At 39.5% G+C, this 13,457-nt stretch overlaps 1 protein-coding gene across 1 annotated transcript; it reads left to right on the forward strand.

Annotated features, from left to right (window-relative positions):
- Window positions 1-10,595: 10,595 nt before the first annotated feature.
- LOC141818068 (uncharacterized) lies at window positions 10,596-12,378 on the forward strand. Its single transcript, XM_074705656.1, has 4 exons — window positions 10,596-10,744; window positions 11,718-11,790; window positions 11,917-11,972; window positions 12,042-12,378. Exons 1-4 carry the CDS (start codon window positions 10,662-10,664, stop codon window positions 12,151-12,153), a joined length of 324 nt encoding a protein of 107 aa, XP_074561757.1. The 5' UTR covers window positions 10,596-10,661; the 3' UTR covers window positions 12,154-12,378.
- Window positions 12,379-13,457: the final 1,079 nt, after the last annotated feature.

Raw genomic sequence — 13,457 nt, forward strand, 5'->3', positions numbered from 1 at the left:
TTACCCTATGCTGCAGTAGGGTCATTCAGCAACACAAAGATAACAACAGGAAATCAAAAGAAAGGATAACGAGAAATTTTGTGGCAAAAAAGCATAAATGATAAATATCCTATCCAATCCTTGCTTACAAAACTTACAATTTATAGATATCAAAATCTTTATTAGAGAATAAAATTCAACAGGAAAGCAGCAATTGAGAAAAAAAAATGAGAAAGAAAAATACAAAATCGACAACATAGGCACCCCTACTTCTGCCAACTTTGGGAGAAAGAAATACTACAAATAACATTTAAAAAAAAAACTTAAGCATAAATCCACATAAAGAAAGCATTTCCAAGATCACTACAGACGAATAGGAAAGAAAAAGACAACTCTCTCAATTAGGCACCCCAAGGATCTGCAAACCCTAACGTGCATCCACGGCTCCGAAGTCAAGCGATCGAGCAGAAGCATACGAGATTTCTAGCGCATATCAAGTCAATCATTTCCAAGACTAAGCATTCAAATCCAACTTCCGCCTTCCATACCGAGAGGTAAAGGGCCGAAACCAACCCGCACAAGAGAGCAGAAAGCCGAAAGAAAGGTATAGACTTTTGCCTGGGATCGAGGTGGCGAGGCCAGTCAAGTGGGGGCGAGGCGTAAAGTTCGCAAAGCTCCTGGATGCGGCCGACGACCTGGTTCAGCTCCGCCGCCTCATCCATCCGCCACCTCCCCCGTCGCCGTTCGCCGTCGAGGTCGCGTTCGCCGCCGTCGCCGCCACTCCTTTCTCGCGTTTTCCACCTCTACCGTTCTTCTGCTCAATCTAAATAGCTCAAACTTCAAAGCGCCACGTCACACATTCTACCAATTAGCCCCTGCTAATACACTTATTTACTGAACTTGCCACTGTGCCTGTGTTGTGCCCCCACTTTCTCTTGTCGTGCGGACCCGCTTCCCGCATAGGAAGCATCTGCGGTTACAAAATCTCCCACGTGCCGTTTATTTTGTTAATAATAAACTCCATAGCAATTATCCTATGTAGATTTATGTATTATAATTGTCCCAGTAGCCGACATTCTGGGGGTGGTCGGGTCCGGTCCCACGAAAATTTCTTCGCACGATCACCAGAGTAAATCGGGAAGCACATACGGCGGTGAATCTAGACGCCCAGCATCCCTTGATTGCGTTCCTCATTTGGAGGAAAATTCCTGCAAATACGTCGTAGCTAAGGATCAAACCGCTCGGGTCCCGAGTTACAATCCGGATGTCCTACCGTTGCACCATTGCCCCGGGGACAATGGTGCAACGGTAGGACGTTCGGGTTGTGACTCAGGGATTCGCGATTCGATTCCCAACTACGACGTATTTGTAAGAATTTTCTTCCAAATGGAGAACACAATCAAAGGATGCTGGTCATCTAAATTAGCCGCCGTATGCGTTTTCCGATTTACCCTGGTGGTCGATGGGAAATTTCTATAGAACTGAGCCGGCCACTCTCAGGGATTGAGTCCATGAGACTGACTGAGATTTATCATTTTTTATGTATTATAATTATTTTTATTAATCATATAGAAGATTTTAAGAGTAATGGCGTTTTAAATCTATTAAACCATTTGAATGAGATGGTAATAATCAATATAATAATCATAATGAATGAGATGGTTTTGACTTTGTTTGCGATGATGATAATGTTCTAAAACTTTAAAAATCAGATCAATATTTACTATTATTTTATTATAAAATAACATTATAGTTGCATCAATATTTATTATATTAGATAAGTAATCACCTTTCTAACAATATCATTATTATTTAATAAAAATTTATCATATAAATGTTATATGTTTTTCACAATTATTTAAGATTTAATTATATATTTCTCCTAAGTTTTCCTTTTTATCAATGAGACATCTTGATTTGCCACAATTTCCATAAAAAAGGCCCACAATTCTAAATTTGTTCTTTAATTTTCTTTTAATAGAAGGAAATTTCGCTTTAAAATGAATTGAAAGAAGTAAATAAAGTTGAGGTTCTTTTTCAAGGAAAGGGAAGGAAATATGTTTTTAGGGCATCCCTTTGTAGCAAGCAATGAGTATGGTTATCTTGCTAAATGTCTCACAAAAGTTAGGCAATCGATCTTCTATGGCATGGTTAGGTTCGCAAGGAATCGATAATATTGGTAGTGATAATTTAGGAGAGGTGTAAAATGATTCCATCCAACTTGACCTAACACGCGAATCGATCATGCTAGGCGTGACCCGCCCTAGATGAGGGTGTGGTATCCTAAGGAACCATTGTGCCTTGTCCTTATAATCATTATCATGTTTTTTTTCTTCATATTTTCTTTAAATTAAATCAAATTGAAAAGGTATAATTTAATTGGTGATTATATTCCTCTTGCTATCATTAATCTCAATTTTTAATTCCTAAGGTGATCCAATTAAACCAAGCATAGTTGAAGTTTTCAAAGATTATTCAAAATAAGTAATAAAAAAAAATAAGTTGGTGTATATTTTTCAACACACCAACTAAAGTGATGTGAACATTGGATCCTACCAATTGGTTTGATTGGATGTTGATCTCCAATTTGCCTCAACTTTATATCGACATGAATTAAAATAAAAGAAGTTTCTGGGGCACAGCGCGATAGTAAAAGAAAAGATTGATTCTCATGTAATGAGGATTTGAATTTCACATGAGCATTTTTGAATATATGTAGAGTTTGAACCACTGATGATTCACCTATACTTTTCAAATTTACTTACTGGCTGGTTTATGGAACCGGACCATCCGCATCCAGTATTAGTCGGATCATCAATAACTTATCGGTGAAATGGTCGATGATTGATGGTTGGTCAAGGATGTAGGTCCCATGATAAATAAGGGTGACAAATGATTGATATTCAATTGATAAACTCAAATGGGATAGAGATATTTCTCCACGTGCAAACGTAAACATATATTTTGTTATTGTTTTATGATTAAGAAAATTTTAAATATATATATATATATATATGTACACACTCAAAGAAACATCAACACCCTATAATTTTTATTTTATTTTTTTCAATTTGACTTCCATAATTTGTATATTTATTAACATATATCATTGCATAAGAACAACGGCCACATTAAAATAGAAACAAGTTAAGCATTTAATAATATTATAAAAATTAAATATACTTTTTTATTGAAATTAAATTATAAAAGTTGCATTTAGATTATCAAAATTACGTAAAAGGATAAAAATAAAGATTAATTCTCAGAATTAGTCATATGCATCTAGGATTTATTCCCGTGCACAACACAATGATAAAAGGCACGATGATTTACCTATGCACCTCACGTTAGACAAACTTATGTCCGCAATGTTCAAACTATTTGGACAATTGGATTGTCGTCTCAAGAGCTATTGTACTTATAGATTTATCCGATGGACGAACTAGGCAAAGATCGTCCATCTCTCAGATTAGTTGGACCTAAACCTCAGATACCTAGATTATTAATAATAAAAAAGGTAACAATTACAATTATGAAAAATTTAAATTTAAGCGAAATAATAAGGTACTTAGTCCTCCAATCAATGATCCTATTATGGGAATTGGATGGTTGAAACTACCTACAATTTGAACAATAAATTGAAGTGGAGGAGAAGAAAGGGAGGGAGAGTTAATGATGAAGAGGACTAAAAATTTCAATGCAATGATGTGGTATGAGTTCATAGGGAGGACAAGGAAAAGGAAAAGGTTGGTGTGGATAATGAGTGATTTTCTTTCTTTCAACTTGAATCCATCCTTAGATTCACTCACCACCATTGACCTTAGTGCTTTCCATTTAATGGTTATTATAAATATATTAATAAGAAAAAATTAAATAAATAAATGATTTAGCTTGAAGTTTTCTTGGTAAAATGAAATGATAAATAAATTGTGTTTATAGAAATTCATGTATGAGATTTGTCCTACAAACTTTTATGAAGGGGGTGATTTCGAGCAAATAATTGAAGGTAATTCTTCCGTAAGTCATGAATTTGAAATGAGGTCTCTGAATCATATTAAGTTAAAGGAATCGAACTCCTTTTTAGCTTATTGCTTTTTATCTCATCATTTCAACCCCACCCTAGTTCATTTTTGTACACCAAACACACAAGTTTTCAATGACCCTTGAATTATATATGAACTAACCATTGAGATGCCAAATTAAAGTAGCTAGGGTTTTGCACCACATGAGGTATCTTTTGCATGTGCATGTAGTATATCAAAGGTACACAACCCTAAATGCCTAAACCTCTTGCTGTGCCACTCCCCCCACCTACCCTACTTCATCCACTGGTCAAACCCTAGATTGCAAGAGGGAAAAGATTTAGATGAAAATGGTTTAGGGTGGGATTCTCCCATGCAAATGCAATTGGAATATACCTTGTCCCTGTGGCAAAGACAAGAGAAGCAAACAAAAGTGCTTGGGGGTGTCTAGTGTATGTGTATGTTTTTTATAATTTAATATTTAATTTTTAGGGTCTGAATAATCTTGAATGTGATCAGTTCTATAAAAATTTTTCATTGACCACCAAGATAAATTAAAAAATATGAATAGGTCATGACGAACAGTCTAGCGTCATAAATTTTTCAAACTCCCTAGGTGTAATGTGTAGGATCGATAGTGTAGGGTCCCCAAGGATGTCTGTATCTCCACAATGGCATGATATTGTCCACTTTGGGCCTAAGCCCTCATGATTTTGTTCTTGGGCTCTCCCCAAAAGACATCATGCCAATGGAGATACTTTCCATCCTTTTAAACCCATGATCTTTCCCATGTGTTTTAGATGTGGGACTATGTTTGCACCTTTGCAACCCAACAATCCCCCCCTCAAACAAAGGACCACAGGCCCCCCTCAAACGGAAAGCCTCCGTTTGATGTCTGAATCTTCGACCCACCAGGACTTCCTGCCCCTCGGTCCACCCTGACCTACTAGGACTTCCTGCCCAGCCGCAACCAGGACTTCCTGCCCCTCGGTCCATCCGACCTACTAGGACTTCCTGCCCAGCCGCAACCAGGACTTCATGCCCCTCGGTCTACCCGACCTACTAGGACTTCCTGCCCAGCCGCAACCAGGACTTCATGCCCCTCGGTCTACCCGACCTACTAGGACTTCCTGCCCGGTGTCTGGTCCTCTTGATTCAAACACGGGAGCCCCTACTTCCTTTGTTTTTAAGGTTCAACCCACATGGTTAGATCCGGATCATGGCTCATCCGGCGGTTAGTCCGATGAAGAGCGGCCTTGCTCTGATACCAATTGTAGGGTCCCCAAGGATCAAAATATCTCCACAATGGCATGATATTGTCCACTTTGGGCCTAAACCCTCATGGTTTTGCTTTTGGGCTCTACCCAAAAGGCCTCATGTCAATGGAGATACTTTCCATCCTTTTAAACCCATGATCTTTCCCATGTGTTTTAGATGTGGGACTATGTTTGCACCTTTGCAACCCAACAGATAGGGCGCGCTAAAAGGAGGTGAATAGCGCGTGCTTCTCGTTCATTCATTTTTGTTCATTCATACTATCAAAGAAACTTAGCAACGGATTAAATAAATAAGCACAGAGACTCACAAATTTTACTTGGTTCCTAACCTCCAGAGTTAGTACATCCAAGACCTATATATGGAAAGCGCTCGTCCACTAGTGGTCTCCTTTCTAAACCTTGTTCGGAGGTGGAGAAACTCGTCTTACAGTCCAATCAAATAATATAAATTAAATACAATGTAAGACTTGAGAAAAGAGTAAATCAAACACGTGTAGTAGTCGATCCGGAAGTCCTGAGCGAGGCACTCCTCCTAAAACTTTTCCAGTTGCGTGAGTTTGCCCCTGTTCGCATTCAGCAGCAATACGGGATGAAGAGAATGGCGTAGAGAGATGATCTCTGGTGCTTCACGCTGAGGTTCCTTATAAAGACCCTTCCGGGAGCTTGGATTCTTGGATCCTAGATAAGATCCAATCTGATCTGATCCAATCTCCTCGGTCTTATCTAGGCTAATTCTTTTGGATCTAGGCGCCTGAACCCATAAGGGCGCGTGGAACACAATAGGGGCGCTTGGAATAACATCTGAGCACCTAGATCCAGTCAACTCAAGTTTGACCTGAGTTGATCCCGGACTTGGTTTGGCTATCTTTGTTTGCTTCACTTATGATTCTTCCATCTTGCTTCCAGCTTCTGCTCCCTGCAAGATCAACATACAAACAAACAAACAATCTAAGTCTACCTGTAGTCTGTCTGACCTACTAGACTTATGTAAGCCTTACCTTGTAGGTCTAACCTACTAGCTTATTCGTGCCTAACTCCATGTTAGAACTAGTCACTTTCATAGGTAGACTTTCCACCTGTCAAACATCCAGTTTGGACTTTCTATTGCCTAACCTCCAGTTAGGACTAGTCACTTCCCTAGGTAAACTTTTCACCTACCAAACATCCAGTTTGGACTTTCCCTTGCCTAACCTCCAGCTAAGACTTCCCTGCCCAATCCTCCAGATCAGGACTTCCTCTGTCTAGCCTCTAACTAGGATTTTTCCTTTGCCTGGTCTAACCGACTAAGACTTCTTGCTAGTCTTTCAGTCAAACTGACTTGACTAGACTTCACTCACATCCAAATATTAGGTCATGTTTAGATCAACCCTTGGTCAAACAGATCAGACCTAAGTGTATTGTCAAACATCGAAACTCTAAGGTCAGACTTAGTGCTTATTGCACCAACATAATGTGCTTTGGATGAAATTTGAATTTTCATTGTCCAGAGAGCATATCCCACCTCTTACTAGCGCACCATAACCCTTGAGGCTCAAGTTAGGGTGGGCATACCTCAAGAGTTATATATAGATAGAGAATTTTGATATGTTGCATGCCCCCCTCCACACCCCATATGCACACATGAGGGGGGCGACCATGTGGGGGGCCCACCCCTCTTACCACATTGGTCGCCCCCTAAGGCACCACGCGGGCTGGCACTAAGGGGCATGCAGTATAAAAGTCCTCTTATTATTCTTTTAAGAGAAGTTCTTCTTGCCTTAATGTATTTTGAGAATTTTTTAATCTTTATATGAGAATATTAGAATAAAAGTCGAATTTACACCTATTGAAAAGAAATTTTTCGAAAGATATATTTAACATGATACGAGTATGAAATTAGAAGATTAATAAATATTTAGTTAAACGATGAAACTATATCAAATGCATAAATTAAATAATAAAGAAAAAATTTTAAAAAAAAATATTTAGATATAAATGATGATATAATAAAAAATAAAATTTAATGAAATCCATATAAGAGATCTTACCTAATGGAATAAGACCTTATTATTATTGTCGTTTTGTTCCTTATATGTTTCATTCAAAACTAAATGCACTATTATTTTTATATTAAGTTCATAATTGAAGTGTTTTTTAAATAGTGATAACAGTTTGTAAAAGTTTTTCAAATTTTACTAAAGATTAGTTATTGAATATTTAAAATTGAAGATCATTTTTTTATTAGTTCAACTACAAATATTGAAAAAGAACCACAACGAAATGGATGAGAAAGTGGGCCATGATAACATTGCTCTTAAGGCCTTGGCCCAAAATTTATCCATTTTATTATTACTGTTATTTGCTTTGTGTTTGAAACAAGTAGAATATATATATATATATATATATATATATATATATATATATATATATATAGGAATTTGATATCCTGCGCAACCGCCCGATGCGCGATCGTTCGCGCACCGATTGCAGCTGTCCATTTCTCGCGATTGCACAGTATTTCTCCTCAGATGTTCGTCGCTTTCCGGCGTCCGTTCATCGCCGTCCGACCACCGATTCCCGCCGGACCAGACCCATTGGAACCGCAACTCACCGTCGGTCCGGCGGGTGCCGGAGTCCGGCCCCGATTCGGCCGGAATCCGGCCGGATTCCGGCCGAAATCGCCGCCAGACGCTGGCGACCGATTTCGGCCAGAATCCGGCAGGATTCCGGCCGAATCGGGGCCGGACTCCGGCCGCGGTCGACGCGCTGGCGCCGGGCGCGTCGACCGCGGCCGGAGTCCGGCCCCGATTCACCCGAAATCCGGCCGGATTCCGACGAAATCGGCCACCAGCGCGTCTGCTGTGTTTCGGCCGGAATTCCGGCCGGATTCCGACCCAATCCGGCCGGAATCCGGTGCCGATGTGTGCGCCGTCGAGTTGCGCTTCCAACGAGCCCGGGATGGTGGCCGGCGGTGACTGGACGGCGAAGAACGGCGGCGATGAACGTCGAGAGGTCGGGCGGTCGCGTATGAGTGTCGGGTTTTTTCGTCGCGCGGGATATCAGAACTCTATATATATATATATATATATATATATATATATATATATATATATATATATATATATATATATATATATATATATATATATACCCTGTGCTCCACCTCGTACGTTCCTGTGCGCCCCCACCTGACTCAGTCGTGCTCCCGCTGCAGCCGCATCGCCGTCTGGCCACCGCCAGCCGCCGCATCACGCCCAATGGACGTGCATAGCCCGGTGCCGGATTCCGGCCGGAAAGTGATCGGAATCTGGCGAATTCGGCCGAAATCTGTCGCTCAGCACTGGCGGCCGATTCCGACCGAATCATGGCCGGTTTCCGACCAAATTTCGGTCGGAGACCGATTGAGGAAGGACCGCGGACCTCCGGCCGCTCGGCACTGGCGGTCGAATCGCGGCTGATTTCTGGCCAAATTCTATTCGGAGACCGGCCGAGGAAGGATCGTCGGCCGCTCGACACTGGCGGTCGATTCCGGCCGGATTCCAGTCGCGATTTGGTCAGAATCGGCTGCCCGGCACTGGCAACCGATTTCCGACCGAATTTGTCGAATTTCGACCACTATCCAACCGGAATCTGGTGCCAGGCGGTGCGCCCGTGAGTCGCGCTTCCATCTTGCCCGGGGCGACGATCGACGATGGCCGGACGATGAAGCGGCAGTAGTGACAGTGGCGAGGGGTCGGAGGAGTGCGCATGGGTCGCACAGGACTTTTCCAAAGGTTATGCTTGTTGTAGGCAACAACCGATAACAAGATAAAAGAAAAAATCATTAAGAGGCTTAGGAGTTTAATGGTTATATGTCTTTGCATTTTATTAAAGTCGCAAAGCATGGTACAAAAGGTAGAGAAAGAAAATGTTAAGGTGCTCTAGAGACTCTTCCTATTTTACTATCCATGTCACTTTGAGATTTAAGATTTAGAGTTCAGAATTTCTTTAAAAAAAACCAACTGCTCATGTCTACACGTTGTGCAGATGTGGAAAGTATTTTTATTGCCTTTAAAAAAGTTGCATTTGAATCATTCTAGGGGCGTCCAAGAGAAGAATATAAAGAGAAATAAAAGGAGGATAGATTGTGTATCTTATGAAAATTTCTCTGGAGGAGGAACATCCACTATCAAACGGGATTTGATTCATGAATAGTGAAGGATTGTTCGATCAGTAATATCCGTTCGACGACAAATACAAAGAACAAGATCGATACAAAAATCACTGTAAATATTTATTATTTTTGTTCAATAATTTATGCATTCAAAGCGACACGAATTAAAAAAGATCGTCTATCTTTGAGACTAATTAGACCCAAAACTCGTATATCTAAATTAATAAAAAAAATAGATTTATAAGTGCAAAAGGGAAAACTCAATTTCTTCCCATATGAATAAAAAATAAGTACATATTGAGGAGAATTACTAAAAGAATGAAAGCCAAATGGGCTAATACAGAAAGAACACAAGAAAATCTCTAAAAAGAAATGATTTTTAAAAAGAAAGAAAGAAAGAAAATTTTAAGTTAGTTGAGCAATAACTTTTTATGGGCTATTTGTAGAGGATTATTACCCTTGAAAAACAAATAAGATTTAACGATTATTCAAAAAATTAATCAAAAATTTAAAAGTTCGTTTGATCAAAACAAATTTTTAGATTGACCCCCTCACGACTACGATGATAAGAGATAGATCGCCCTCGGGCATAGGTGAGTTGGTTACGACGCAGCAGACTTACAGAAGAGGGCAAGGGTTCGAATCCTGGCGAAGCCAGGCAATACCCTCCTGCGTCGTAACCAACTGCACTTTCTCGATTTACCTCCTCACAGATGGTCGTGGGGCCGACCGTGTGTGGCCGCTAAGGTGGCGGATCCACCTTTTTTTTGCAGAAAATAAGAGATAGATCTAAAATCTACTAGTGTATGTATGTTGTGCTTTCTAAATCTATTTGATGAATAGAATATGAAATTGTATCGTTTATCTCTATTTCATTTCAACATGAAATCCGTTACTTCAACGGTCTTACGTGGTTGATCTTACGATCATCTGTGAGGAGGTAAATTGCTACAGTTGACTACTATGGAAAGAACATTACTTCAACTTCATCAAAATTTAATCATTACCTATTTAAATAAATCTATCTCATACTAATCAATTCTCGTCCCTACGGAGAGGCCACATATGTCTATCTCTATCTCAAAATACTGACATATATAATAATAATAATAATAGTTTGAACCTCATACTTTTAATTAAATATTTGTAATGGGTTCGATATTTTGGTTCTTTGAGTCAAATCAATTTATAGCCGCCACCGCCCTCTCCAAACCCTAATCTGATCACTTTCCGTTTGGGGGAGAGATAGCAATGGAATCCAGTGTCTCCGGCTCCGGAGCCGGTGCCGACGTCGTGGCGGCATCACTTCCTTCTAACGGATGGGATTTCATATGGTTGGTTCTTCCTCACCCTGTCTAGTTGCTCAAGTTCCGATCTTTTTTATAAAAAAATTCAGCTTTACTTGCCCATGCATGCATGTATGATCTCACCGTTTGGAGATCTCTTTTCCCTTGATGTGTTGGAATCTGCCAAGTTCTTTCGTTCTGTAGCCTTCTCAGGCTTTGGGATCCGTTTTGTTTCATAACAGTTGAAAGTTTGTAAATCAGGAATCTGCTTAGGCAGTACTATGCAACAAATGCTAAGCTCTAAGTTGGAACGAAGGGGGTGTAGCTGAGTTGCGAGGATTATGGTAGATGTGAGATTAATTTTATCAATCTTATCTTTGTCTAGATTTGGATGTAGAATATTTAGCAATGAAGATGTCAGTGTCTATTTTCCTTCCTTCTAAGCTTCTTTCTGCTATTGTTGAGTAAGAAACAATAAGTGGCATGAACGAGGGTAGTTTTAGTTGCCATTGGGATTCTGGAAGAATCAAAAATCAATATGTACTTTGTCTTCGAGCTTTGATTATAGTTTCTTTGTTCCTTGAGGCACTACATGGTGCATCAGACAGTGTAAGAAATTTCATCATGAACTTTTATATGACAATAGAAAATGATTTCATCTGCGATATTGATTCGTATAAAAAGAATTTAGCCTTACAACAAACATGGCCAGTAAAACATTGAATGTTTGCGATTAGATTGCTAGACAAGGTTTGGGGAATCATGTTGCATTGGATGAATTTTTATTCGCCCTGTTTAATGACATGTGAAACCTTAATACCTTAAAGTTATTGAAATGGAAATAGTAGACTTCTTAACTTTTAGTTTGTCATTATTGAATGTCTGCTTCTGGGATATACACCAAGGCCTAAACTTTTTTTTGTTGCGTTCAACTATGCCTTATCCTTTCTAATTGATTTGGTCAGATATTATTTATTAGTCCCACTTCATTTTAATTACTGCTTCTATGTTCTGTTGGCAGTGACTTTGAAGTTGATTTTGGATCGAATGAGAGTGCAAATATAGCAGGTTCCGCATTAGCTGTTGATAAGGAGGTTTGCAACTTTAACTCTCATCACTTCTGCACAATTTGCATCCTTGTGGATGCGAGACAAAATAGAATACTCTTTATTCTTATGTTGGATAAATTAATTACTATTATCTGTCAATTCAATGTTCAGCTGCAGCCAGACAAGGTTAAGAGGCAGATATCCATTTGCGATGGAAAGCTTAAAGTGTAAGTTTAACATATTTCTACTTTATATCCTTTTCTTCATACTTGACTTACTTTTCTTTGTTAATATAGACAATTTCAAGCAGTGGAGGCTAGGTTTCTGCGTGCATCATTTAGTTCATTCGTGGACCTTTTGATTCTTACTACACAACTCATCGAAGAGTATGGACGCACTCCAATTTAATGTCATTTTGTTAGAAAAAGCAGATCATTTGGCAAGTATTCCATGTGAGTCTTCATATGTCTGTATTGTAATTCTTCATAACTAGTTGGTGATTATACAATCTTTTCATGTTTACTTTGGATTAGTTAATAGGATTCTAAGATTTCCTGTAGCTGCATGTTTTGCTGCAAGTAGATGTTCTGTCATACTTTGTAAGTTTAAAAATCAATTTTTTTTTTCTGTTTATATTTGTGTCTTTATTTTTATTATAATGTTAAGATAATGATTGGTAGGGCATTCACCAGTTAGGAGAATAACTTTGGCAACAAATACAGTAGATCTTTCTTTTCTTGAAAAAGAAAAACTAAATAGTCTACAGAGCTGAAACCAGTACAACAATAGATATCAAGCTTAGCCAAGACAATGGTCGAATAATTTCGTCTTTTTCTCTTCTGTGCTACTGACCATTAGCATGTCATTTGTGCAAAATCAGTACTTTTTTTTTGCAGCACCTAACCATAAAGCTTGTGGTGTGTTTGTTCTTTGGTTCCTATCATACTAGTTAAGATGGAAACATGAGCCATAGTTTATGATCAGAAGAGGGAAATGGAGAAGTAATATGTAAGTGATGCTACACAACACATTGTTATGCCTCATCTTCTGTCTGGTTCAATCTTTATTCCTCAACCTGTGCCTTCACTTTCTTAGTTTTAACTGCTCAACTTCCTAGTCTTCGTTGCGTCTTCTTCCATGCCTGAGCTGGAAAGGTTATTCTTCAATGTCGATCACATGTTCATTCAGTGTCGACAACGGGGCTGCACGTCCAAATCCCCTCCTTTGCTACCTTTGTCGTCGGTGGGGACATGTAGTGTCTCAGATCTTGGGGTTGGATGCATTTCTGCCATCTTGATAATGTGCCATGAGATCATGGCAATGTATTATGTGATTTTAGCAAGGTGCTCGGAACTCGTTGGCTCCTTTGTGCCGCTACTCTCACCCCACCTCAATCACTCTTTTGTCGCCGATCCTTATTATCTTGCGACTCTAAATCTAGGTCCCTGAGTCTTCTTCTTAGTGAAAATGAGCACCTATAGAAAATGTAAGCCATTAGAAAGAACATTTTTTTTTGTATACTCATGGTTTAACAATACCTCTAGTCGAGATATCGGGATAGATGTCATTGGCATGACGAAACTACTCTCGCCGGTAGGGTTGCCCAGTTCCATAGCATCTGGGGCTTCTGAAGCTTGAGTTGCTGCCTCTCCATTTTCGTTTTCTTGTGCGGTTGCCTCTCTTGACTCACCACCCTTACTCTTATGAATCAC

The sequence above is a fragment of the Curcuma longa genome, unplaced genomic scaffold (assembly GCF_044706935.1).
Source record: "Curcuma longa cultivar G26 ecotype Majalengka, Jawa Barat unplaced genomic scaffold, ITB_CL_G26_1.1 contig_23138, whole genome shotgun sequence".
NCBI lineage: Eukaryota > Viridiplantae > Streptophyta > Magnoliopsida > Zingiberales > Zingiberaceae > Curcuma > Curcuma longa.

Coding starts and splice junctions, on each gene's coding strand:
- LOC141818068 (XM_074705656.1), top strand. CDS start 10,662: ATGGAATCCAGTGTCTCCGGCTCCGGAGCCGGTGCCGACGTCGTGGCG. Junction 10,745..11,717: donor AACGGATGGGATTTCATATG/GTTGGTTCTTCC, acceptor TTCTGTTGGCAG/TGACTTTGAAGTTGATTTTG. Junction 11,973..12,041: donor TGCGATGGAAAGCTTAAAGT/GTAAGTTTAACA, acceptor TTGTTAATATAG/ACAATTTCAAGCAGTGGAGG.